This window comes from Daldinia childiae (genome assembly GCF_008694065.1).
Source record: "Daldinia childiae strain JS-1345 chromosome Unknown Scaffold8, whole genome shotgun sequence".
In the NCBI taxonomy this organism is placed as follows: Eukaryota; Fungi; Ascomycota; class Sordariomycetes; order Xylariales; family Hypoxylaceae; genus Daldinia; species Daldinia childiae.
In genome coordinates, this window is record NW_022984649.1 from 1,236,449 (window position 1) to 1,261,168 (window position 24,720).

At 46.1% G+C, this 24,720-nt stretch overlaps 7 protein-coding genes across 7 annotated transcripts; 2 read left to right on the top strand and 5 right to left on the bottom strand.

Annotated features, from left to right (window-relative positions):
- Positions 1–1,586: 1,586 nt before the first annotated feature.
- On the bottom strand, positions 1,587–3,564 carry GL218_07105 (Polycomb protein eed-A; the record flags this gene model as incomplete). The annotated part of the gene is made up of 9 exons (XM_033583850.1): positions 1,587–2,388; positions 2,435–2,547; positions 2,615–2,674; positions 2,725–2,886; positions 2,937–2,957; positions 3,012–3,137; positions 3,190–3,338; positions 3,386–3,425; positions 3,499–3,564. 9 exons carry the CDS (start codon positions 3,562–3,564, stop codon positions 1,587–1,589), a joined length of 1,539 nt encoding a protein of 512 aa, XP_033433199.1.
- A 4,999-nt stretch (positions 3,565–8,563) lies between these two features.
- GL218_07106 (uncharacterized protein) lies at positions 8,564–10,428 on the top strand (the record flags this gene model as incomplete). The annotated part of the gene is made up of 4 exons (XM_033583851.1): positions 8,564–8,591; positions 8,709–9,005; positions 9,069–10,318; positions 10,366–10,428. The coding sequence occupies 4 exons, from the start codon at positions 8,564–8,566 to the stop codon at positions 10,426–10,428; spliced, it is 1,638 nt and encodes a 545-aa protein (XP_033433200.1).
- A 1,878-nt stretch (positions 10,429–12,306) lies between these two features.
- Positions 12,307–13,381, top strand: GL218_07107 (Protein YIP4; the record flags this gene model as incomplete). Its single annotated transcript, XM_033583852.1, has 3 exons — positions 12,307–12,382; positions 12,481–13,051; positions 13,132–13,381. 3 exons carry the CDS (start codon positions 12,307–12,309, stop codon positions 13,379–13,381), a joined length of 897 nt encoding a protein of 298 aa, XP_033433201.1.
- Positions 13,382–13,972: 591 nt separating this feature from the next.
- Positions 13,973–15,370, bottom strand: GL218_07108 (uncharacterized protein; the record flags this gene model as incomplete). The annotated part of the gene is made up of 1 exon (XM_033583853.1): positions 13,973–15,370. One exon carries the CDS (start codon positions 15,368–15,370, stop codon positions 13,973–13,975), a length of 1,398 nt encoding a protein of 465 aa, XP_033433202.1.
- A 993-nt stretch (positions 15,371–16,363) lies between these two features.
- Positions 16,364–17,274, bottom strand: GL218_07109 (NADH-ubiquinone oxidoreductase 29.9 kDa subunit, mitochondrial; the record flags this gene model as incomplete). Its single annotated transcript, XM_033583854.1, has 3 exons — positions 16,364–16,427; positions 16,502–16,606; positions 16,703–17,274. The coding sequence occupies 3 exons, from the start codon at positions 17,272–17,274 to the stop codon at positions 16,364–16,366; spliced, it is 741 nt and encodes a 246-aa protein (XP_033433203.1).
- Positions 17,275–19,195: 1,921 nt separating this feature from the next.
- On the bottom strand, positions 19,196–20,481 carry GL218_07110 (Protein GVP36; the record flags this gene model as incomplete). The annotated part of the gene is made up of 6 exons (XM_033583855.1): positions 19,196–19,231; positions 19,289–19,420; positions 19,477–20,071; positions 20,133–20,215; positions 20,278–20,359; positions 20,447–20,481. 6 exons carry the CDS (start codon positions 20,479–20,481, stop codon positions 19,196–19,198), a joined length of 963 nt encoding a protein of 320 aa, XP_033432951.1.
- A 1,294-nt stretch (positions 20,482–21,775) lies between these two features.
- On the bottom strand, positions 21,776–24,357 carry GL218_07111 (Chitin synthase D; the record flags this gene model as incomplete). Its single annotated transcript, XM_033583856.1, has 3 exons — positions 21,776–24,035; positions 24,084–24,250; positions 24,316–24,357. The coding sequence occupies 3 exons, from the start codon at positions 24,355–24,357 to the stop codon at positions 21,776–21,778; spliced, it is 2,469 nt and encodes an 822-aa protein (XP_033432950.1).
- Positions 24,358–24,720: the final 363 nt, after the last annotated feature.

A 24,720-nucleotide genomic window follows, 5' to 3' on the forward strand; every position in this document is an offset into this window, starting at 1 on the left:
GTGAGAATCAGAAAGGTGGTTTAGTGACAGCCAGCTTCCACGTCAAATACTACATTAGTCATGTCATTTATGATACTAAAGCGAACGTAGGTTCCGCTAGTAATGTGACAAGAGTCTGACCGCACGTCAACGATGTGAAGTCCGGAGCTAGGTATAAACTTCCACTATAACCGGTCCGTGTCTGGATAACTAAGGCCGGTGACGTTTACGATCTAGTCAAAGCGCCGCAAACGGTCCTCAACTCAAAAACGCTTAGACCTATTCCCGGAGTTCTGGTTGACTTACGACGGGCTAAGAAAATTATACTCCTGTATCAGCTACTCATCTCAATAGGGCTGAAGGCTAGAACGAGCCTCATAACACGGATCACATGAAATAGAAGCTCTACGTATGTTATTGGGCTCAACTGTCCGGACTAGGTATGCTTGAAGCGCGTCGATAACTGATTCAATAGAACAAAACTTCGCTGTTTACTTGATTACTGGCTTGCGTAGAGGTGTTTTACCGTTTAGTCTAGCTACTATCTACTCGTCTTGTGTCATGATGCTGCGATGCTGATCGTGACCCAATGGTGTCTATTCTAATCATATAATCTAAACCCGAAGCTCTATGTAAGGAAATTTCACATGGGGTCATCTTGGATAGAGTTACGCAGAACTGGTCACCTTGGTGGTTCAATCGCCAAAACATACCTCAAAATATTAGCTCGTTACCTATTCCGCTCACTACGCCAGATGACGACGTTATCCACCATGGCGAACTCTGAAAACAACGAGCACTGAACTGCGTTGAGGTAGCTGCTTCACGATGTATACTGGAAGAGTCCGTTCGTACAGCTCTGGTATCGTATAAGAAAGAGGTTAGGCAAGAGGAAATTATTGCTCTCCTATCAACCATACCATCCTACACCCAAAATCTAGACATCTGACACTCACCTAAAAATCTCACTTTCAAAATCCAAAATGAAGCTCCTCGCAGTCCTAACTTTCATCACGACAGCCCTTGCTTACGGGGTTGGTCCCGAAGGAACCGAGCTATGCACGCCTCCAGCCTACGTCTGCAAGTACGACTTCTCGGGCTGGCTCGTCTGTAATGTTGACGGCAGTTTCCTCGTAAGTAATTCTATAAAACCCTCCTATTTTCTCTTATTTTTCTTCTCGGCTGACAGTTCCGCGTAGGATGGTGGAGACTGCCCGGAGGGCACCGCATGCGAGTACATTAACGATCTGCCGTACTGCGTTTAATATTGGGGTGTAGTAGCATGAGGCTAGAGGCTCTAGGGGGTATCAGGCAAATATGGTTATACTATGTATTGACGATTGGGGCTATTTATATGATCTGAAGTGGCATGATACACGGTCAAAAAATCTAAAGGAAAAGCTTAAGGGGAAGCACACTAATGAATTATCAATACTGTCCACTCTTTCAAGTTAGTCGAGACCAGCATGTTGTAATTTATACGCTCCTTGAATGCTATACAAATTCGATCACGCATAACGCCGTAGAATCAAGGTTGAATGGTCATTAACTCAATATATTCCTAGTATATAAGAGGTATTTTAATCAATTAGAGTAATATTCAATCTTTAATTTGGTCGTTCTTGGCTCGGCTTCTTTTCTTTATCTTCTGTCCTGTCTTTCTTATGCCATCGCTCCAGGATGATGGCCAGATTCTTGCTACCGACAACAACACACCACTCGCCGCCGGTGCTCCAAGCAACCTGGCGTCCAACGAAGTCCTTAACAGTAACGTTGCTCTGCGAGTGTGCTCTGATGGGTTCCTCGACACGTGTCATGTCGTACTTTAATTCCCACTGCTCCAACGTCTCTTGAGAATAGTTTGTATTAACATCAAGGTGCGTTTCGACGTCTACGCTACCAGTGCGTCCTGACGCGACCGACTCTCTGTCGCTAGCGGCATCCCTAAGCTTACTAACGGCATCGCCCTTGTGTCTATGCTGAATGGGCGCTAACCACCCCGGACGTTGGATTGGCTGAGTCTTATCGCGAGTGGGATCTCGAACTTCACTGATGAAGTCGTGATAACTTCCCAGGCGTGCTAGATCCCAGAAGAAAATCATGGCCTTTGCATTGCCAAATGCTAGGACCGGATGCTTGTCTTTGTCGTGGAAGAGCTTGAAGCGAAGGTAGAATTGGTGACCACAATGCGGTGTCCAAAACTCTAATAAGCGAGTATACTGCGGTGGACACGCTGAAGCTGTCGCAGGGGAAAAGGCAGAGCGGGTTAGGCGTTCTGTATCACTCGTAGTAGGCGCCTCGGAAATTTCAGGGGGAGGGTCGTGTGATGAGAATCCCTCAATTCGCCATAGTACAATTATATCCTCGTGACAGGCTCGTGAGAGAATGAGGTCACCAAAAAAAGCCACACTTAATCTCATTAGAGTTTTCCTCATGGTTTTATAAGATGACTTACCAGTCTACAATGCCGCTGTGCACCTCCGAAGTGAAGAAATGAGGGTAATGTATTACTATTGGCTTCGAAGGGGTTTTGCCACTGGGTTTAGGAGGCAAGTCAGGGAGCGTCCACTATAATACGTTAATAAAACTACTTGGGTAGACATACGTGACCAAGATCTGATATGAAATTTCTTACCAGACAGATAACATTGTCATGCCCGGCGGATAGAACATAACGGCCACTATTGTGAAATGCCTGAGAGAGGTTAACATCTAAGGGGACTACTACAGCGTTTGGAGACATACTACTGTCAACAGCCCTGATGAGTGACCTTCGCCAGCAAGCAGGCAAACACATGGTTGCTTAGAGTGCGCAGGATCGAGACTCCATACTCGAACGGTAGTATCTTCTGATGCGGATGCAATCAAGAGGAAATTTGTTGGGCATGTGGCAAGGTCATTGATTTCCTCCACGTCTTGTCAGTCTGGTATTCTAGCAAACTTGCTTTTAAACTCACTCCTCCATGGCCTACGAGGACCTATAAGATATTAGCCGGGGAATAGCTACGGCCGTGTATAAACATATATCTGACCTTTACTAGTTTACCTTGAACAACATCGTAGACCTTGATTTTGGCGTCTCTACCAGCTACACATAGATACGGTACTTCGGTTTCGGGGTCCTTAGTCCAAGTGCAACTACAGTTTAATGCATCTTTCTACATTTCTATAAGCTACAATGGCGACAACATAAGCTGCAGCGGAACTCACATCATCGTCCCTAAAGAGCTGAACAAGCTCGTAAGGAGGTACAATCTTGCTGGAGAGTCGATATATTACGACATGCTTCTTGCTAACTGCGGCAAAAACTGGATCGTGTGTGACGTCCCCGTATGGATAGAATTTCACGTCAAAGAATTCTGGTAGGAGTTAGAGCATTCTCTAGAGCGTCGAGGAGATGCCTTACCTGTGTCTTGGTCATCTGATGCCAAGCTCTGGGAATCATCCTATAAGGTAAGAATTAGTCTGTATCCACCCAAGCCGAGTCCGAGACATATCGGCATAGAGAAGAAGCCTTACCTCGAAACCGATGGAGGCCTTCACGCGTGGGAGGTCCCACTCGTCATTGCTGGTTGCGGATGGCATCTCAAAAGGGTATCTTGCATAATTATCTTTCAAGTTGATAGGCTCGGTCTTAGGAGCGGGGCGGTTTGTTATGAGAGTAGTAAGAAGTCAGGACCGAATGATTGAAAGTGAAGCTGGGACTGAACCATTCAGGGGTCGTTTCCAAGATGCGGCTAGAATTTGGCTGAGTGTGAGTGTGAGTGTGTGTGTGTGGATACGCGAATTTCGTGAGAGCTGAAGGTATTAGTTTTACCTAGGTAGGTTAATAACGCTGGCTGAATTTCGTGATTGTTGATCGTTTGATCGTGGATCGTGAAACCTCGATGCTCAACTACCTTGACATCTTCGGAGGGATCGGATTACCAATAATCAAAATCCGAATAGCTTCTCGAGCTATTGTGGATAAGGTGGATTTAAGGCATGGTACCCTTTTATTCAGGGTATGTTTTGTTCAGTAATCAATTATTCCACAACGAAGAGGCTGCATTTTGAGGGTCTTTGCGCCGTAACCAAGCCGCAAACTAAATCAACGCTAGACAAGGTTGTGGCTGGAGCTTACCGTGTTGTTTTGATTTACCCTTGTATAAAAAAGGTAGCTTCAAATTAAGGAAGTCTTTAAAGGTAACTACTTATTTTGTACATATAAATCTTACATAAGGTAAGTACAATCACATTGGACCAATCTGGTCACGTACCGGGGAAACAGTGAATTTGAAGGATATAGCTCCCCGTACCTAAATACAGGGTCCGACTTGCCCAGACTTTCGACTGCCCTATGCTTCTTTCCACTTTCTCAACAGAGATCATGTATTCTTTCGTGGGGAAAGATGGTTTATTGAAAGGGTACCTGCCTCTTTACAGGTTAGTGCCTTGTATGCACATAGACTTGGTTGGGTCTATACTGCATAATACATATGTATATACGAATAACTACCTTATAATATGTAAACCTTGCACAGACCTCCATGATTACTGGAACTTTTGAAATTCTTTCTGGATGTCGTTTCGAACGAGCTCCATCGATACGGCCGTTTGACTGCTTGGTATGCTGGGGTATCTTCAAGGTTTATTCGTCTCCAACCTGGAGTACCCAATTCTGGTCCAATTGTAGTTCGCCCTAAGCTCTTCAGCCGCTAGCTTTGCAATGAAGCCCAAGAAACTGGATAAGGAATCCTAGACTCCACCCAACTTAGTGGCCTGTAGTATTGAAGGGGACCCTAGCAAGGCGAATACACTCATTGACACACACCCATGAACGAAAAGCGAGAGTTACATGCGCGACTCAGGTGTTCAGCATTCAGCATTCGGTCATGCTGACTGATAATGCAATGAACTGTATTCACATGCAACAAGTTGTAAATGTTGTCAATGTTGTAATTGCGCAGCCTATGAACCTTCAGATGATGTATGTAGTGCATAAAAATCGCTTCACTCGAATGTAAGCTATTCTATTTTGTTGCTTCGATGGGAGAGATGACGACGTCGGCCATGCAAATAGTATGCAAGCTACCCAGGTAAAAGCATGAAGACAGACGTAATAGTACCACGGTATAGCTTCCTCTTGGAGTTTGCCCTCATTTAGTATTTACGACTTGCAGTTTGTGTTGATAGGCACGGCTGGTGCTGATGATAATACCGTTACTGGATTTTTCCGTCTTGGCAGCGCCCTTGTAGAATATCCCCATACTAAATTTATATCCCGGCAAGCGTGAAAAGCAGATATGTTTTAGACTGATTCTACGTGCGGATATGATTAAGCAAGCCATTAAGACTGATGCAGGTACATGGTAATTCTATAGCATGTATAACGCCATCAAGAGATGAACTATGGCCGCATTGCCCGCTACGGAGAATAATCAGACTGTATGGTCCAATCAGTGCTCGCCGATGAGCAAGACTGTTCAGGTCAACTCACAATCACGAACTTTAATGGGAACTCTTAATATATATTATCCCTGTCTACGGGATTCGATCTTCTAGGAAACTTCAGGTCTTTATTATGTATCAGAAGGGGAATTTGGTAACCTGGGCGTGTTCTCGATTAGGCATTACCCCTGGGCCGTATTTTTATATATTCAAAATCTATGTATTGAATTCGTCAATTAGATACTTTCTCCGCACTTTAATAGTAAGCAATCCTGTCTATTCGTGAGCCACAAAAACTTGAGTCGCTATTATGTAAATAGGATCATGATAAGATCGCCTCACCTATGTAAGAGCTTGTCATGTATGGTGATACTTTAGTTACCATAACAAAACTCCAAGACTCTCAGCAACATTATCACGTGCAATGCCGACAAGTTACCGAGCGGGAAAACCTTGAAGCCATCTTCGGTTCCAGGTTAAAATAAATCCTGGCAGCAGATCCCAAGGACCAGGTCTACATACCCATTCGGTATCGTTTAAAATTTGTAGGCTTCGAACGCGCTAAACTTGGGTTATCTTCTATCTTAGCTTAGCTACGCCGTACTAAGGTCCCTTCATAAGCTTGATAACCAGAGAAAACCACACCCTCAACATTGGTTTAGCCCTTGTTAGGTAAGTATACGTACCCAGGAACTAGAAATGTTTACTAATCCCACTAGGTTAGATCCTTGCAGAGAGCCTCTATTCCGCACGCAATTCCCGAGTTATACTGAAGATCACTACTTATTCTGATATCATTCTAAGGTTTAAACAAATGGTTAGTTAATAAAATAAAATAGGAAAAAGGTCCATAATGTGAAGGAGGAAAACTTATACATACCTACCTTGCAAATTATATTTACACTTAAGTAGGTATAATAGGAATAAAAATAGGTAGCTGTCTCCTATTAATCAGATGTTTATCATGAATTAAATTTATGACGTGTGAGAGTGAGATTTAGCTGCAAGTTCCGTTGTGCGGAATGAAAGCCGACTAGGCCCAGAATTGGCCTAAATTTTTTAATGCTATGTACATGCATAATGTACCTACATATAAAGATCCTGTCAGCATGCATGATAATTGTACAGTTAAAGATAACTTTTGCCTGTATGTATACTACATGTATCATATGGGGTCGAACAGGGATATTCGTATGTATATGATCCGCAACAATTACTGAGATGCTTAGTGCCTTTGCTTTTCGTGGGCAATTGTCGATCACTACGCAAACAAATCCTAACAGAAAAAGTTCGTGCATTTGGACTGCTATCTAATAGGAAAGTATGGTTAAAAATATAAAAACCAAGAACAATAGAACAACGTCCAGCCTGCCTCCGCAGCATATATGCTACACAGTAATATGGCCCGAATATAAGCTACCTACGGTACATGATAGAAAAGTCGTGGACTCTTTTGTTAGAGTCTAGACTTTGAGAAGGCAACGGTAAGTTGTTCCCCCCCCCCTTCAAGGGAAAAACCCCCCCTCTAGGGGTTCGCTCATGAGGGACCCCTGCAAATAAACTGGGCACTGAGTTGAAGTTTGGACGGAACGCACGGGTGCGAAACAAGTGGAAAGTTGGGCATCTGCAACGTGCATATGGAATACATGGGGTTACCTATGGGAATTGGATGTATGTATGGTGGTAATATGTAAATGCTAGTACATATATGCAGTAAATGTAGTAAATGCGAGGTAAAAAGCCTGGTAAAAAGGAAGGTACATACCTATGTAAGAGGTATTATCCTAGGATGTATGGATGTATGTATGGATGTAAGGATATAAGTACATAATTTATGGCAAGAGGTACGGTACCATAGTACTTACCTGGTGGTGGAAGTAGCACTTTTTAAGCTTGGACTTGAACGCAGCTAGAGAATGCCGTTACGCTACCTGCATTGCCGAGCACTTAACTCACATATAAGTACTAAACTATACATTAGCGAAACTATATTTTGTCAAGTCGTAGCTACCTTAGACCTTGCCTTAGACCGGCTTTCCTGCTTTGCCGGTAGCATTGGCAAATGGGATTGCGTCCTGCAAATCTGGCGTAAGAGCCTTAAAGACAACACAGCAACCTTCTTCGAATTCAACCCGATGTGCTTTGATGCCGGACTTCTAACCTTGCCTATGCTCTTCTCTCACAGCTATACTTATTAACGGCTGTTCAAACATTACCGTATATCCCTCAGTATCCCTTGGACCAACTACGGACCGACCCTTCGTTTGTTCATTTTCACCGTCTACTTCGCAAACCCAAGCCCGAGAAGAACGGGACCGATCATTATATTAGACTTGGACTTATTATCCCCGCTACCCGTCACTCGTCACCCGAACTCCGTCAAACACGTTAAAAAAAAACAACTTATTAGACTTCCTATTACCTTTAGGTACTCAAATAATAATTATAGGCCTCTTAATTATATATCTCCAGCCCTACGCTATATGACAAGCTGGTCGTTCTGGATGTCCCGTCTGGTTACCGCTGTCCGCCCCGTTCCCCATAATCGGTACACTTACTCAGTGGCTACCATTGCTTCCTTGCATTGCGTATGCCGGTCCTTGTTCACTTCTGCACTGAGCCGAGAGACTAAAGGCCGTCGTGACACCACAATCAACGTCCCTCTTAGCTGGCAAGTTACTGCGACGTGCGTAGAAGACATTTGACGGGTTCTTACCACCGTCTTTCCGCGCGAGACGATCGCCTCAATCTCGCCATTCTCTTCCTGAACATTACACGAAACCTGTTCTAGGGCCAGCTTGTATGACTTGTCCACCTATCCGACGGTGACAGCGGGATCTTGGTCATACAATACTCGGTTATCCAGAGACACCTCGTTGGCTCGTCCACTTAAGCCTTTCCGCAACCGTCCTAAACAGCCGACTACTAATTCAGTCGCGAAGTACGAATTTCGGAACTTGCCATCCCATTAGATTTGCTTCTGGAGCTCTGTTGGGACACGACATCCTGCTCGTCCCCGGGTTTTTGTTGGCGCTCTCCGAAACAAGCATTTAGCTGGTGCTATTTGACTCTTAAAAAGTCTTGGCTTATGGGTCGAAGTTGGATCTTTTCGTTGAACAGCAGTAGCATCCTCCAGTAGTGGACATCGAATCAAATGGAGCAGACTTTTATGACTATCCACAGTTAGTACCCCTGATGCTCAGGCATGACGGAGACACGATCTTCTAAGGCAACACGCTCCACCTTGCGCCGTTCATACTCAACTAGTTAAGCCGCGACTAATAATTAATACTCTACAGACCTGTCGCCCGACGCCAACATCCTCTTTGTTTCTGAGTCCATCGTCGATATTCTAGGGTACCAGCCGCAAGCTGTACAAGGCAAATCATGCTTCGATTACTTCCACCCGGACGAGGTCCCATTCGCACGCTCCGTACATAGTAGGGGCGTTCTCCTCGACAAAGCCGCAGTTTTACACTACGCCCGGATTATGTCGAGTAATGGCCAATGGGTAAGCTGCGAGTGTTGCTTTACGATAGTTCACGATGTTTTGGTGGCTTGCACTAGTATCTATAGACGTGGTGAAAGAAGTAAGAGTATGTTCCAGATGCCTTATCACGTCGTAGATTAGGTCGTGCTAGCTACTAACGGTAATCCAGGACGAGCGATAGAAGCGCCCCATATCCGGCGAATATTCTCATCTTCGCCGAGAGACCCCCGATATCATATGCTTGAGCATTTATCACCAAAATTTAGGATGCAGCCTATGGAGAGGGAGCCGCGTGCCGCTCTCATACTCAACAGGTTTACTAGGACTTTGTCGGTGATGTTCGCAACCAACGCCGTTTCTTCGATTCTTGGCGTGAGACCGGATCAAATTAAGGATAAAAGCTTCTACGAATGCATTGCAGAGAACTGCCTAGCCGACGCCATTAAGTGCTTAGAAAGCGCTAAGGCTAACGACTCTATTGCATATCTTCGCTTTTGGTATCGTGATCCCCGAAGAGAGGAAGATTTTGAAGATGAGGATGACGAAGATGATGAAGAAGACGAAGAGGAAGACGAAGAAGACGACGAAGAGATAGATGATGAACAAGATGATGAACTATCTAAGGGTGACGATGAGAAGTCAGATGGCCACGTTCATGCTGAAAATGCTATGGACGTTGACCTCGACGAAAGCTACGGCATCAAGATAAAGACCGAGGCTAGCGTTAGCCCAGAGCTCTCCAAAGCTGCCGTTTTCACTAATGGAGAACATGAAGCCTTTACTCGGTCATATCAAACTTCAGAAGTAAGCTGTCACCATATTCCAAATTCAGCTATGCGGGCAAATGGGCGACGGAGGAGGAACCGAAATCCAATTCCTACGTTTGAGCTCGAAGCTGTTGTGTCATGCACCTCGGACGGTCTTGTGGTTGTGCTGAGAAAAGCTCGACCACCAATCCCTTCTCTCCATCCACCTTTACTTCCTATCGATTTTGAGAATGGTCTCTTTGCTGCGCCTTGGAGCGAGCAACCCATTCGACCTTATTACCCCCCAGAATATTTCTACACGTTCCGGCCGCCCCTTCTGCCACAATACATGCCTCTACGGGAGCACGTAAAGGCAGCGGGAGGGCCGCCAGTTGAACAGCTTATGAAGTCGATCCGAGACGTGGCCGTATTTGCATGGGCGCTTGTAGGGATCAACGGGAATTATGCAGCGTATGGCCGCGGAGTACCAAGAGAGAGCTCTCAACCCCATGACGAATTACCAACGTCGGATTCCACAGCACCAATGCCGCCGCATATTGGCTTCGAATCGCAACCATCCCAACATTGGGGAGGTCGTTCTCCGCCCGAGGGTCGTCTGATTGAATCAAATATGCCCTCGGACGGAGGTTACATGTCTGGCTTTAATGCCGAGGTATCACAGGGAGGTTACGGTCCTACTCTAACAGAGTATGACAATAGGAGTCCTGGTTACTCAAGTCTACCGGCGTGGCCGCGCCCAAGGCCGTACACGCCTGGGATTGAATCCTGGCACCCATATCCTCAAACACAACAGCCATCTCAACCTTCATCATCTGGATTCAATCAGCATTCGGCAGAACCGTGGGCAGAAGCGTCGGCTTCGTATTCTAGACAGCATGCGAATAACCAGGCAATACACACGACGCAGGCACACGGACTTAGAGATAGCTCACGAGATTACAGAAACATGTGGTCATAGGGTCAAGGACCTAGAGTATTTATTTTGAAATTTTTGTGTATTAATGAAGCGGTTACCACTAGCAAAGGTCTGGTTCTTGGGCCCGGCTAAGGCGTTCTGGAATAATCATCAGGAGGCATGAGCTAGGGTGGCGCATATTTAGTGGGCTATCATATTATGCGACACTTGGTTCACATGAGAGACGGTATCTGCATATGGGGTAATTTCGAGGGAGATATTACAAAGGGGGCTTTCACGATTGTTACGGTAGATGTTGAAAGACGGGAGAGCATCTATAGTACAGAGGTCCAGACTCTGAAGAACGAACAACAAGCGCAGAAAAAATTTCGAGATACCCGCGCTGGATGGATGTTGTCGCATATAATTGGCAAAGAATAATGCAATATTTGTTGAAATTAGCTTCTCGGGTTGGATTTCTATATGTGACTTTCCTCATGCAGCTATAATGACACAACGATATTGGTATCGTTATACAGGTGGAGTGATGTTGAGGGAACGAGGGATCAAATCGGTCGAGCGGCTCGATTATCCGTTGAGAGTTATACCTGTCTCGCTTGAATCCTCTTTTTTTGTATGTAGAATGCAAGCAGTAGGTAGCACATTGAGTGAAACAAAGTTGAACCATGGAAATTTGTGGTTGATAAAGTACATTAGCGTCAGGATATAAGACCCAGGTACCGAACATTTACAGTAATTAAGCAATAGACCGTACATTTACCGTTTGAGGCTCTGATACTATTTGAATATCTAAATGTTTTGATATTTCAACCGGTATTTGTTTAAATGGTATATATTTGGTTAGGTATTTGAATGGTTTATATGCTTAGGAATGGTTTTTTTCTTACGAATGGTTTTTTTGGGACCAACGGTTTTTTTACGGTTTGGGAAGGTGTAATATTCAAGTAAAGGAAGCCGCGAATGCCACCTTATATACCCAAACAATTACAGGCTATACGCGCTTGTGTATGTAATAGTCTATTTGAATAGTGACCCCGTAGCCGTAGCCAGTTCGAAAGTAAAAGAATACCTATTATTAATACCTGTGTAAAAATATATATGATATGTAAGTATGTAAGTAAGTGGGTAGGTAGGTAATATTATATATTTTTTTACCTCTTGCCCCTTCCCTGACCGTAAAAAGACCGTTGGTCCCAAAAAAAACCGTTGGTCAAAAAAAACCATTCGCAAGGGAAAAACCATTCGATACACCAAACGTTCTATCCCGAAAATACCATTTAATACCAATACCGTTGGTAGATGTGGCTACCGTCGTTCTTTAGTCCCGAAAGGTGTAACTATTCAGACAATTAGACTATAAATATACGGTATCAATACGGTCTTAGGATCTTATATACTGACGCTAATGTATCTGCTTAAGTCTGCGTTACGTACATGCATAGGTACTTCGTACATGTGGTAGAAATGAAGGTACCTAGGTACTATGTACGTCTATGAATTCCATAGAGACCCACATACGAGAGCTTTGACCACTTATAGCTTAGACTTAGAATTGACACGGTGGTACCTGAAGCTCTAAGACGAATTAATCAACCAACTACATGTAATCGTCGACTTTTGACGTAACAAGCTAGAGGTTATAACCTCTCGATTTCTAAAGAGAAATAATAGAGGACTTATCGAATAGACTGTTGTGTTAGTTGTTCAGCAACCTACCATCCAAAATGGCAACATCCAGCCACCACCACTATGACAGTCCCCAGATCGAAGACGACGACGACCTGATCGATCCCGATGACGGTAAGTTAACCACAGCCGAATTCAACAAGATCGTGCTGCTGCTTGGTCAAATCCTATAGTTTTCAACGGTAATGCCATCATAACTAACACAAACCCAGCCGATCTTAACGACTTCGACGACCCCCTCTCTAACGCACAATCCCAGCGCGAGCCTCTCACCGGCAACATCGCCTCGTCCTCCCGCCCCCTAAACGAAAACTTCCTCACCTCGCGCATCCCCGGCGAGGACCGCCGCGCGCCCCAAAACACCATCGACGAGTCCGTCTGGGACACCCTGCGCCGCGACCTGCTCGCCGTCTGGTCCAAGATGCGCGAGGTGCTGTATCCGCGGTACCTGTTCGGGGGCACCATGTTCGAGAGCGCGGACGGGCTTCGCGGCGCGTATGCGAACTTGCGCGGGGCCGGGCTGGCCGGCGCTAGGGAGGAGCTGACGAGTCTGGCGGGCAGGGTCATGGATCCCGAGAGCCTGCTTAATCAGAATAATATGAGCCCCGGCCTACGCGATTGGGATCTCTGGGGGCCGTTGGTTTTCTGCTTGGTTTTGTCGGCGCTGCTGAGTTTTTGCTCGGCCGAGGGGCAGAAGGATGTAGTGTTTAGTGGGGTTTTTGCGATCGTGTGGATTGGCGAGGCGGTGGTTACGTTGCAGATTAAGTTGTTGGGTGGGAATATGTGAGTTCCTTTCTTCTTGGTGTTTCCTTTTCTTATTCCTGTAACTGTTGGGATAATATACTGACGGATATGTGTGACAGCTCCTTCGCGCAGAGCGTCTGCATCATCGGATATACCCTATTCCCGCTGGTCCTCGCCTCCCTCATGTCGGCCCTCGGTCTGCCCATGATCCCTCGAATCCCCGTCTACCTAGTCTTGGTCGCTTGGTCGATGGCCGCTGGCATAAGTATCCTAGGCGGGAGCGGCGTTGTCAAGAACCGCGTTGGAATCGCTGTTTACCCCCTATTCGTGTTCTATGTCGGGCTGGGATGCCTTTGTTTCATCAGTTAGGCGTCGTGCGTGGTAATAGAGATGAGCTAGGTCGGTTAAGTCAGTTAGGACGTCGATTATGATGTGGATTTGCATGGGTTGGCGCGCGGTATTTTACAACGATTCTGTATCTATTTTTCTTTTTCATCTCCTCGAATACCGCGCCTGCTTCCTTGTACTCTAGGTCTCGTTGTATGATCGAAATGAATCGTGGCGTAGTTATTGCCATTTATTACGAGTTATGCTATGATGAATTATTAGGTGTCAGTATTTTGGGACTGTTTATATTGGGATCTTAGAGGGAGCTTGGCGGGATGGATTCAGGTAGGGTGATATAGGAATAATGACCTATCTGATGCTTCTCATCTATAGCTCGTCAGTTCGTACGTACCTTTAGTTGTTGCGTGAGGCGTAGTAAGGGATGGGAGAATCGGTCGACCATTGATGATCAATCCCGTCCAATCTTATGACTTGTCTACTAAACACTAAAATTTTGATGCGAGATGAAAGCAGATGTGTCGTGAAGCCTCTCTATGGAGGGCTTGTAGTTTATATTGCTCGGGGTATATACTCTTGAGTCTTATAAGAGACAAGACAATAACAATCAAACAACTACCATTCATCACCACCTCTCCCATCCATCTCCTCATCCTCACCCTCCTCCACAAACCTCCGCACCCAACTATCCGCCCCCCCATCCCCCTCCGGCTCTCCCTCCCCTCCCCCATCCAACACCTTCCGAAACAACATCCTCGCCCTACCTTGCTCATCCCGCCTCCTACCCAGCGCAGCATAGTCCTCCGCCGTCTCGGCACGCGCCCGCAGCTCATCCTCGCTATTCTTACCCTTGCCTTTCTTCATTCGCTTCTTCAGCTTCTTCTTCTTCTTCTCTTCTTTGGACATGTGGTGGCCGCCGTCGATAAGCCGCGCCGGCAGACACAAATCCCCGACGAATAACGCTAGATGCGCCCGCAGCCGAAGGAGGCCGCGGTGCGCGCCGTACGGCGCGTTCTCCATCACTTGGTCCATTTGCTTGGCGACCGCCTCGGCGGCGGCCAACGCGCGCGTGCGTATGTCATCGCGGGCCGCGTAGGTAGCTTCTCGTCGTCGTTGGTCTTGGAGCTCCCTGTGCGATTCAAATGCTTCGTCTGAATACGCCATGTCCACGTCAAATCCATACCCCCCATCATCTTCTTCTTGGTCTCGACCTTGGTTTTGATCTTGTTGCTGTTGCAGATGATGCATCGCAGCCCGCATTTCCGCATCGATATTGTACACCTCGATGCCGAAGAGCGCGGGCCAGAAGTCTAGCGCGCTGGTGAGGTGTGGCCGGTGCGTGTCGTGCGGGTGTTGCTGGATGAGGGTTTCGAAGTAGGATTTTACTTTGTCGACGTTGGCGGCGGAACCCCAGCGGTGTAGTTCGTCGTCCCGTCCCTGCTTATGTCTGAGTTGGTCTTCCTCTGACTCTCCGTCTCGCATGAGGATCTCGGAACCTATAGCCCATAGTCCGGCTTGTCGGATATCTACGTCCTTGGTCTGTACTAATAACCCGAAGGCACGTTTCGCACGTGCGATGTCGCCCTCGCCGAGACAGCAGTGTAGGATCGCTGTTAACGTGCTTAGATGCTTTAAGCGCTCCGAGCACTGCTTTGATGTAACGCCCTTATCCTGATCCTCCGTAGCATTTTTATCGTCTTTGCTGACATCGCGCTTCCTGCGTTTCTTGCCTTCTGGCTGGAGTGGCTTATGTGGGAATGAGGGGTTTGCCTTTGACGGTATCTCCTCTGTGGGCGACAGTCCAGCAACGGCGAATTGCCGAAGTGTATCTGGTGTATGGCTGAGGGGGTTGATAGAGTCTGAGGGGAGACGTGAGGAGGGTGTGCCCCATTCAGATCCGACCCAGACTTCCTCCCCATTTTCTTCTTGTTCATCATCTGTTTTCTTAGGTTTGTTTATGCGGTGATGTGCACCAAGGCGATAACCTGGCACTGGGAGAGCGAAAGGTCCCATGATATTTTCTTTACTGTTATATAAATATATGCATTCGAAGATCCTTCTGAATTATAATACCTCTTAGTAGTAATTAAGATAGTTACTAAGAAACTTTTAGTTATTCTGGAAAAGATTGTTAACGTTGTGTTCCTCGAAGTCAGCTCCAATATTTTTGAGCTTCTACGCTATCAAAGCGTTGGCGGGCCGAGCCGCCTTTGCATTAGCGCTTGTTATTCCCAATTATCACCATCGTTGTCGTCTTTTATTATCTTCTTTGAATAATAATATTCTAACTTTTTAGGTAGGTGTTGTGCGATGGATCTCAAGTAAGTTCTGATTTAGACGGTGTGGTTATTAATAATTTCCTTCCCTCTTCCTTTCCCGAGATATGTCATGATTCTGGTCGTAATTCTACACCTTAAACCTCAACCTGTGCATATAAATACAATGCATTGAATTTAATTATGAAAGGAGCATATTAATATGGTATTTAGATCGTAGGGATACCTCAAGTTACTTCTTCGGATCCGAATAATGTATTAGTGGGTTACAAAGCATATTATAGCAACCCCTCATACTTACATCACTAAGATATCTACTCTAGAGCTGCTGCTGACTTGACTCTATGCGGCATTCATCATGTGAACCCCGATAATTCAAATGCTTATTATACCCCAAGTATACAGTAATCCTCATATTATGATAGGCAATAGCTTATGGCGCACGCGATTCTTCGGTTCAACAAGGAGAACCTCAGCCAGGAGTAACGTAGCGAGACGGCTTTCTCAAGACTAAAAAGTCACCATATTTTCCTACGTTTAGACCATGGACACGACGTTTGATCTCTAATTCATGCGATGGTAGCATTAAAAGCGTCTGAAAACGTGAACCGTATTCCGTATGTATGTACATGCTTTTATCTACTGTACACCTGCCCCGTGATACACCATACGGAAGTCATTTACGAAACTTCTATAGCGGACCAGAAACTCGGTGATGCAAATCCATCTATCACGAGCCGCGCTCGAAGTAGGTCCATTGGCCCTCAGCAGGCTTCTCCTCGAGTTCCTCCCATCTATCATCGTAGTCAGCTATACCATAATTCGTAATTCCCCCAAGTCAAAGAAAGAGGCAGAGAGTAAAACTTACACCTTGTTTTCTTGCATGATATCCACAAGTCTTAACTCGTTCTCGGCTACTCGCACCACCTCCTCGATCAAGCCACCTCCGATCTTGCCCTCGATTTCCTCAATCCTATTTCCCTATCATTAGCAATGTCTTCTCACCTCGTCTGTATATATATAATCGACCTGGACTACTATATGAGAGTAAGTAGACATGGCAACTTACTGATCAGCAGTCAACTGGGGCTCCGGCTCCCACTGAATCTTATCATTCGGGCGATCCGTCGGCTCGCGCGTAAACAGCATCTCATGCTCCCCGCGCTCCTCCTCTCCCTTCAGGCCCTCCGACCCCGGCCCCTCATCCCTCTCCCCATTCCACTCCTCGTACCGGTCATCCCTCGGCGCCGGCTCCGAGCGGTGCACAAACAGCTTGCCACCCGACTTAACCTGCAGCGCGCGGGACCCCTCGGCAGATTGCTTGGCGCCGGCCGTCGCCACGCTGAAGCGGTCCGGATTCTCCTCGGCGATCTTGCGCGCGCGCGCCGCCCACTCGGCGTAGCCCGGGGGCTCGGCGGCTTCCACGATAGCGAGTCGGTGCTTGGTCAGGGCTTCGATGGACTGGCGGTAGAGCGAGGACTCCGGGACGTCTTGCAGCTTCTCGAGCGTGCGCGTGTATAGGTATAGCAGGGTTGAGCGCGGCGAGCCGTGGGTGAAGAGGCCCGTGAGGCCCGTCGGGGTGCCGGCCTCGAGGTACCGCGCGGGCTTGACGGCCGCGAAGAGTCGGAGTGTCCGCCGCATCGTGCGCAGTTGTCGTTATATGCTTGGACGAAATGGGGTAGGAATTGGAAAGGGAAGTTCAACCCAATTAGTGGAATTCGATTTTCTGGTGAAAAAGGCACCTCGGTATTTCTTATCGGTATTTTCTTGTGAGAGGTTTACAAGCTCGAAAACGTCAGAGCTCGGGGGTCACATGATATTGTCCAATGAGATTTATCGAATTATTAAGTACCTGATATGTCCTTATCCAACCTGCTACGCTCTTGCTTTGGCCCCAAAGCACATTGGAAGTTGAACCCAAACTCTAACCAGAACAGGGAATTTACGGGCTCGATATTGCTTTGGGACCAAACCTTTCACTTTGGGCTGAACCCAAGTGCTTCAAATCGCTAGAATACAGCGCTACCTACACCAAATCCCCTATAATTATAGCGCATCACAGTATCTAAATCCCTTACCTTGCGACGCATTTCATCGTACGAATTCTTAGCCAATCACCGTTTTAACCTGCCTTTTCTTTCCTTTTTACTTCGCAGTTAATCAATTAATAAGGTATTTAATAACTGACTATACTTTTCCAATCATGCAATTTAATTGTAAGGCAATATGTAAAAATATTCATTTATATAGGTAGGTGAATATAGCAGTGATTAAAGTAAAAGTTGAGCCCAAAGCACATCACTTTGGGACCAACATCCCTCCTACCCAATCCGGTTAGCGTTTGGGTTCAACTTCCAGCAAGTTTTGGGCTGTCTTTCCCATCGCCCTTGCAGCAAAGCGCACGTACCTCTTTCCCCCCTTCCTTCCTACCCCACTAATAATTCTGCCGCCCAACCGCTCTCACCGCCCAAATTTCCAGTACAAAAGAAACGTCTCCCCTCCCGCTCTTAGAATTTTCTTTTCCCTTTTTCTTCTTCATACTTACCTTGTTCGAAGGACCCTCGCTCAAGCATGAGGGCCCTTAAGGGGGAAGACCTGCATTGCACAGCGCGGAGTCGACCCTCTTCTATTATCCCTCGTGGATCGTAGCGGGCGCAATTTTTGTTCTCTTCTCTTTGCGAAAAGAAAACCCACCTTTTCATTGTGACCGGTGCCTTGTGCATCGCCATGAGGAAGATGACTTTGAATAGGAGTAGACATTAGCATTAGAGACAATTAAATGTTTGTAGTGTAGCGTAGCTATGTAAGAATAGTGATTCTATCTGCTCCATTGGTGGGTAGAATGCTGGCAGATCTCGTCTCGATGTTTTTATTTCGGAGCTGCTACCTTTTGTGCCGTTTACGCGTACTATTGATAGTAAGCCTCGCTATGAGAACTACACCCGCCATATTATGACTAGACCTTACCTATTATTCTAGACTTATTAAAGCCAAATAGTCACTTTATTTCGCCTATTGTGTACCTGTTTCCGTAGCATATACCTGGGTAAAATAAGTCACTTATTATTATACTAACAACACCAAGTTCGTTACTATCTCTCATAGAGAATTCCACCTTATCGAACGTAATGTTGTATATGGTCTCAATATTTATTATTGTGAGAATAATAATCTGTCTACGGCGATTCCATCAGTTAGTAAAATAGGAATCCAGTGTAGCTTCACATCGTCACACTACTAGGCCAGAAGTATCATATGGTACGACCTTCATATTTGCAAAATCGTCTCAATTCATCGTCTCCCAAACGGAAGCAGAAAACAAAGCATCAAGGAACTCCGCTAGGGAATTTCTTCGATTGCTTCACTCTCGTCTATATCACACTTGCTCAAACACGCAAAATGTCAGATCAAGCAGCAAAAAAAAGGAAAAAAGAAATAGAATCCTGACAGATCTGCCACCGTCCTTGTAGGCTTTCAGAGCAGCCCGGTCCCAGTCGGTTTTTGCAAACCCCTACAATGGATATATTCCATCCTATTTATGGGTTTCGCGGGTATCAATCATCTACGAAGCACTCTCGCGGCTCTTGCGGTAGTTGGCCTACAATGATATGTTAACTCAAACGTAGAGGATTCAAGATTATTGCCATTAACTGACCTCCTGCTCAACCTGCAGACCCTCGATGACGGGAGAAAGCTCGCTCAAGATCTCAGCGGCCTTCTTGTGGTACTCGAGCTGGGCAGCAACGAGCTCAGCAAGGTTGCGAAGAGGCTCAGGAGTATCCAGAACCTGCGAATTCAAGTTAGCCAAGATACCACAAAATCAATAACTCAAATATAACTTACGTTCTTCATGACGCTTACAGCCTCTTCGGTCTGAGTGACGAATTCATCCTCTGCCTTCTCAATCTCTTCCTGGGCCTCAGCGCTCAGCTCCTCAGCGTGGTGATCTTCGCGCGGCTGCTGTCCGATCTTCCAAGTATTTCCCTTAACACGGGCCTTGACTGAGTCGAGGGTCAAGCGCGCCTTCTCGACGTTCTTGCGCGCACGTGTCGCGAACATCAGATTGGTGTTTAGGGTGGTGTTCCAACCGGCCAGATAATGGCTCTGGATCTGTGCGTCCTGCGCAAGGCGGGCCTCGCCCAATCGCTCGCTAACCAGCGCATACTTCTCGAGCGCAGTGGCGAGAGGGTCCTCGCCGGCGCCAGTGTGTTGCTGGTGAAGGATCTGGGAGCTTGCTAAACTGGCTCGGGCGATGGCGTGGGAGAAAGTCTTGGGCTGGGGCTTTGCGGTGGGGGGTGCGGTCAAGGCGGCCTGAGCTTCGGCGGGGGTGGTAGCAGCGGAGAGGAGCTGAACCTTCTCGCTGACGGTACGGCCAAGGTCCGAAAAGCTCTCCTTGAGGTTGTTAGGATAATCGTAAGGTTCGTGTGAGTATTGCGAGCTATGATAAACCCAAGTATGTTAGCTACAAGTATTTAGCGCATTGGATGATGAGTACGTACGTCACTGCAAGCATCTTCTGATGGACTTGCTTTAGGGCATCCACTCGCTTTTCAAGATCGATATAATCGGGAGGGAGTTGGGTCTATAGGGAAGTTATTGTTAGCCATAATTGTCAACACCCCCACCTAAGCATTAAAAACGTACCTTATCTTCGGCCTGGCCAAGCTGCTCTTTGGTGTACTGAAAAGTACGAGAGGCGAAGGGGGTAATCTGAGAGCCAATAGAGCTAGCATGATATCAGCATCTACCTATAACCCGCATAATGCAGATAACTTCATGACGGTATTATATGTGGTATTTATATGTATCGTACCTCAAGCTGCTACCAAAAGCCTTAAAATTGTCCATATTGGGCGATTGAAGGAGGCAAAGGTTGTATAACAAAATGTGTGGAGGTTAGGTTATTCGTTCGAGGTTCGGGTGCTAGAAAATCAATAAACTTGAGAGATTGTTTCAAATTGTTGCAGATTCGACATTAGATTTACGAAGGCACATTCGAGTTTGGCGTAATCAACTGCCTAATCGGTTTATCCTTTGCTGGTTTTGTCAGGGGCATGGTACCGCTGTCAGCTGGCGGCAGTCACGCTAACTACCGTACTAGGTGTTTCCTGACACGTGAGTTTTTTACGTCTACCCCTACATACGAAACATGTGCTAATTCAAGGAATTGGCTGTGACGCAGTTGCCATGCACGTATAGACCTGTGATGTACCATAGCGGCAAAGGGTGGTTTTGAGAAACGGTTATTCATACTTATAATTATTTACCTAAGAAAAATCGTTTTTGTCTAGATTATTATTTTCGGGTAGAAAATTGTTTCCGGACTTAAAAATCGTTTCCGAATTTGAAAATCGTTTCCGAATTTGAAATTAAGATTTTTTTTTTGATTAAATAAAATATATAATGTTAAATAATAAGATAATTTCGCGTGTATATGTTAAACCCCAATTGGTTTAGTAGTAAAATCCGCAACCTGTAAATCTTGTAAATCCCGTGACATATCCAAAGTCTACTGTTCGAATTAGCTTAGGTATAAAAAAAAAAAATTAAAAAAGAATAAAAGAATTGAAAAATTTTTTTTTTTTTCGAGAAACGATTATTTGTCGAGAAATGATTATTTATCGAGAAATAATTTTCTAAGAAATAACGTTGCCTTTTTAATAAATAATGCATATGGGAGGTACGGTACTCGGTCGAGGAATCGTTTCTCAAAACCACCCTTTGCCGCTATGGTATGTATAGAGTTATAGTTGCTATCTATTTCTGTCATTCCTTCCATCTTCTTTTTTCCTACCTTAGGTAACTTATATAATAACGGTCACATGGAATAAACACTCATACTAAGACAATACATGGATCTTTATTTATTTGATAACAGGTACGTACCATGGCATCACACCTTATAACAACAGACGAGAACGATACTACAAGCATTTGATGAAGGATAAAAATGGCAGGTAACTAAGGAATATGCTCCCAAAAACGCGCATGCAACCTACCTTCTTGTACAGCGCTGTAAATTATTTACTGTCTCCCGGTTAAACGCCTTCTATCATGTAAGTCCCAAAACTGCCACCATTATGCAACCCGCCCGCCGAGGCCTATTTCTAAATGTGATAATTTATAATATTGAGATTATCCCCTATTTATGTCCATTCGGTCTACGCGAATTTTTGCGCCCCGAACTAGGTCTATCTTCCTCTTCCTCTGCTTCTTCCTCATCATCATTGGCCACGAGCGTGTGTGTTGAGATATCCCGCCCGAGAGGACTCCCTCCATTCCTATTACGCCGTTGGTGATGCCCTTCGGGTACACCGAGACCCCGCGCTGGAGTTCGTGACGAATCTTGATCAGCTAGTAAGGTCGATAAAGGACCGGGCGAAGGTGCGCGAGATGAAGAGGATTCGGGGCTGCTATCGTTGCTATCGTCTTTATAGCGTTCAGGTTGGCCGCCTTCCGGTACCTTAACGTCCCAGCCTCTTTTTTCAAGTTCAAGGTCGGAGAATTCGTATACTTGACCTGGTGGAGGTATAGCGAACTTCTTTGACTTCTCGACAAACTGGTTATACTGGCTGGCTTGTGCCATTTGGTACTTTTTCCGGTCCTCGTCTCCCATAATACTTTCCACCCGCCGGGGCAAATAGACCGAGTTGTTTCCAGTAGTCAAGAAACTCTCTACCGAATCACGATCGCGAAGAACGTAACGTGAATTAGAGCCCTCTGGGGTATTGAAGCTGAACGTTGACTCTTCTGGGTATGCGTAGAATCCGTTTGCCTTTTTCTCGGGGGCCGCAAATTTACCCTCGACCTTCTCCGGAGGCAGTACGTTGCTTTTGGATCTTTGAACGGTAGCAGTCTCTTTACCTTTACTCTTCTGTCTTTGCACTTCGGCTGCTGGGATGAAGGTTTCCGGAACGACGTTGAGATCGTCTCCTGTCTGCTCAGCCTGCTCGACAGCTTGCTGCACCGTCGTATTCGCATCTGCAGTAGCAGCGTCCGCACGGGGTCCGCCCCAAGTTCTCTGGCCAGCAGTAAATATGCCGTAGACCATATAGTACCAATTGAAAAAGGGGTTAAGAATGAACATTATTGGATAGAGCCAAATCTTGAATCGCTTTAGCTTTAAGCCAAAGTAAATCATCATCAGCCAGTTCAGACCGAGAGAAATCGCAATGAATCCGACGGGAAGCTGATCAATTCTCATAGTTGTCGTCATTATCGAGAGCATCATGATAAAAAAGAGCAAAGCCGTCGTTCGTATCGTATTCTGCATGAATCGCACCACGAGTAAGATTGGGTATCGCTTCCAAAGACGCCAGTCGGTCAACATGCAGACTTCGTTCGTGATGAACCCAAGAAACCATCTTCGCCGTTGCTTAATCAGCGACTTAACGGTTTGAACTGCTTCCGTTTTGCAAAATGCCGAAGTACACATCTGAATCTGGTACCGCTTTTTGGCTCCAATCATGAAAAGATGGGTAAGCCATCGATCTTCGCCCAAATGGCTTTTTGCGAAATCGAATAGGTCCTCGCACTGTTCAGCTTTGTCGGCAAAGTAGTATTTGGCCATTCTTCGGAATGCAGAGAATCGTAACATGGTCAGGGCCCCTGGTAAACAAGTGACCGCACCACATCCTGACTCTACAGTCCTTTCAAACAGCTGGCCGTGGATGTATTCCATATCTTGGAGCAAGGTAATGATACTATGTTTCCTCGTCGTTGAGGTGATGACACCCGTCATGGCCAACATGTCCCTGCTGTTCCCCGGGCTAAGTTCCATGTCGTATACGAAATTTTGCAGACAGACCCTATCTAGTATGCAATCCGAGTCGATGAAGAGAATAAATAGGTTATCGTTCCGCTTGAGGTACTCTTTGTAGACTTTGTCGATGAGTTTAAATGTCGACTTTTGACAGTGGCGCTTTCCACCGTGAGGAAAACGTGAGACAGTAATTCGAGCTGATCGGTATGAAACATCAATACTCTTAGGGTACGATTCTAACGTAAGAGGAACACCAAGTTTCTCGATCGTGTTGAGATACAATTCGTCCTCCTGGTCTCCATCAAACGAGAGGAATACGTGAATGCATGAAGGGGGGTAATCGCAGTCCACAACGGAGTTGATAGCTGTAACGAGGACATCCGGCTCCTCCTTGTAGCAAGGCATAACAATGACGACTTTGGGTGCAGATACCTCATCCAATACCTCTTTAACACGTTTCCTCCTCCCGAGTTGATGGGTGACAAGCTGGTAAACGCAGAAAAGCCACGGAACGGTTAGTAATCCCGCAAAACTCCAGAACGCGAACCATTGAAGAATGTCGACCATATTGGGTGGCCAGTACTGGGTTATCTGGCTAGGGAGAGGTAGAGTGACAACCATAATGGGCAAAAAGATAAAACTGTTGTTTCGTTAGTAACGGTAAAGTTGGGAGACTCTATACGCATACCGAAGCCCAGTGAACAAGAAACCAACGACAATCGCTAGCACCCTAATTGTCCAGTGTTCTGCCTTCTGGAAAACTTTGACCAAGCAATACAGGAATGCAGATAACCACAGAAACCACTCGAGAAGGGCCGCTAACATAAGAACGCCCACGATCGCGGTGTAAATTATCTAAAAACAACTGTTAACACCACCCAAAAACCGAATGATTCTGTGCTAAGTACAGAGCTTCTTACCTCGTGGACCGGCCATGTTTCTGTGATATCTCGCGCCATCATAGAACTGATCGTGTAGGTTATCGATCGGTTCTAGGCCGAGGAATGAGAAATGGCAGGGGGATTTTGTAAGTTAAATGGATTCTGTCACGTCTTGTTTTCAAGTTCGGATAAGGGCTTGGGGTGTGGCTCGCTTCTCATGCAAGCATCGCTATCACTTTAGAAAAAAAAAAGCTCAGTGGTGACGGGTTGCGGTTACACCAAAATGTTTATTTGCGGCTACCCGCAGGAGGATGCAAGGGGGTTCCCTCGCCTTGTTCTGTGAGAGTTGAAAAAAGACACGAGGTCCCGTATAACGAGGGATGTGCTGTGATGATCTGGTTATGGTATATGGTGTATCCTAGACCTCGAGATGAGGTGGCGGCG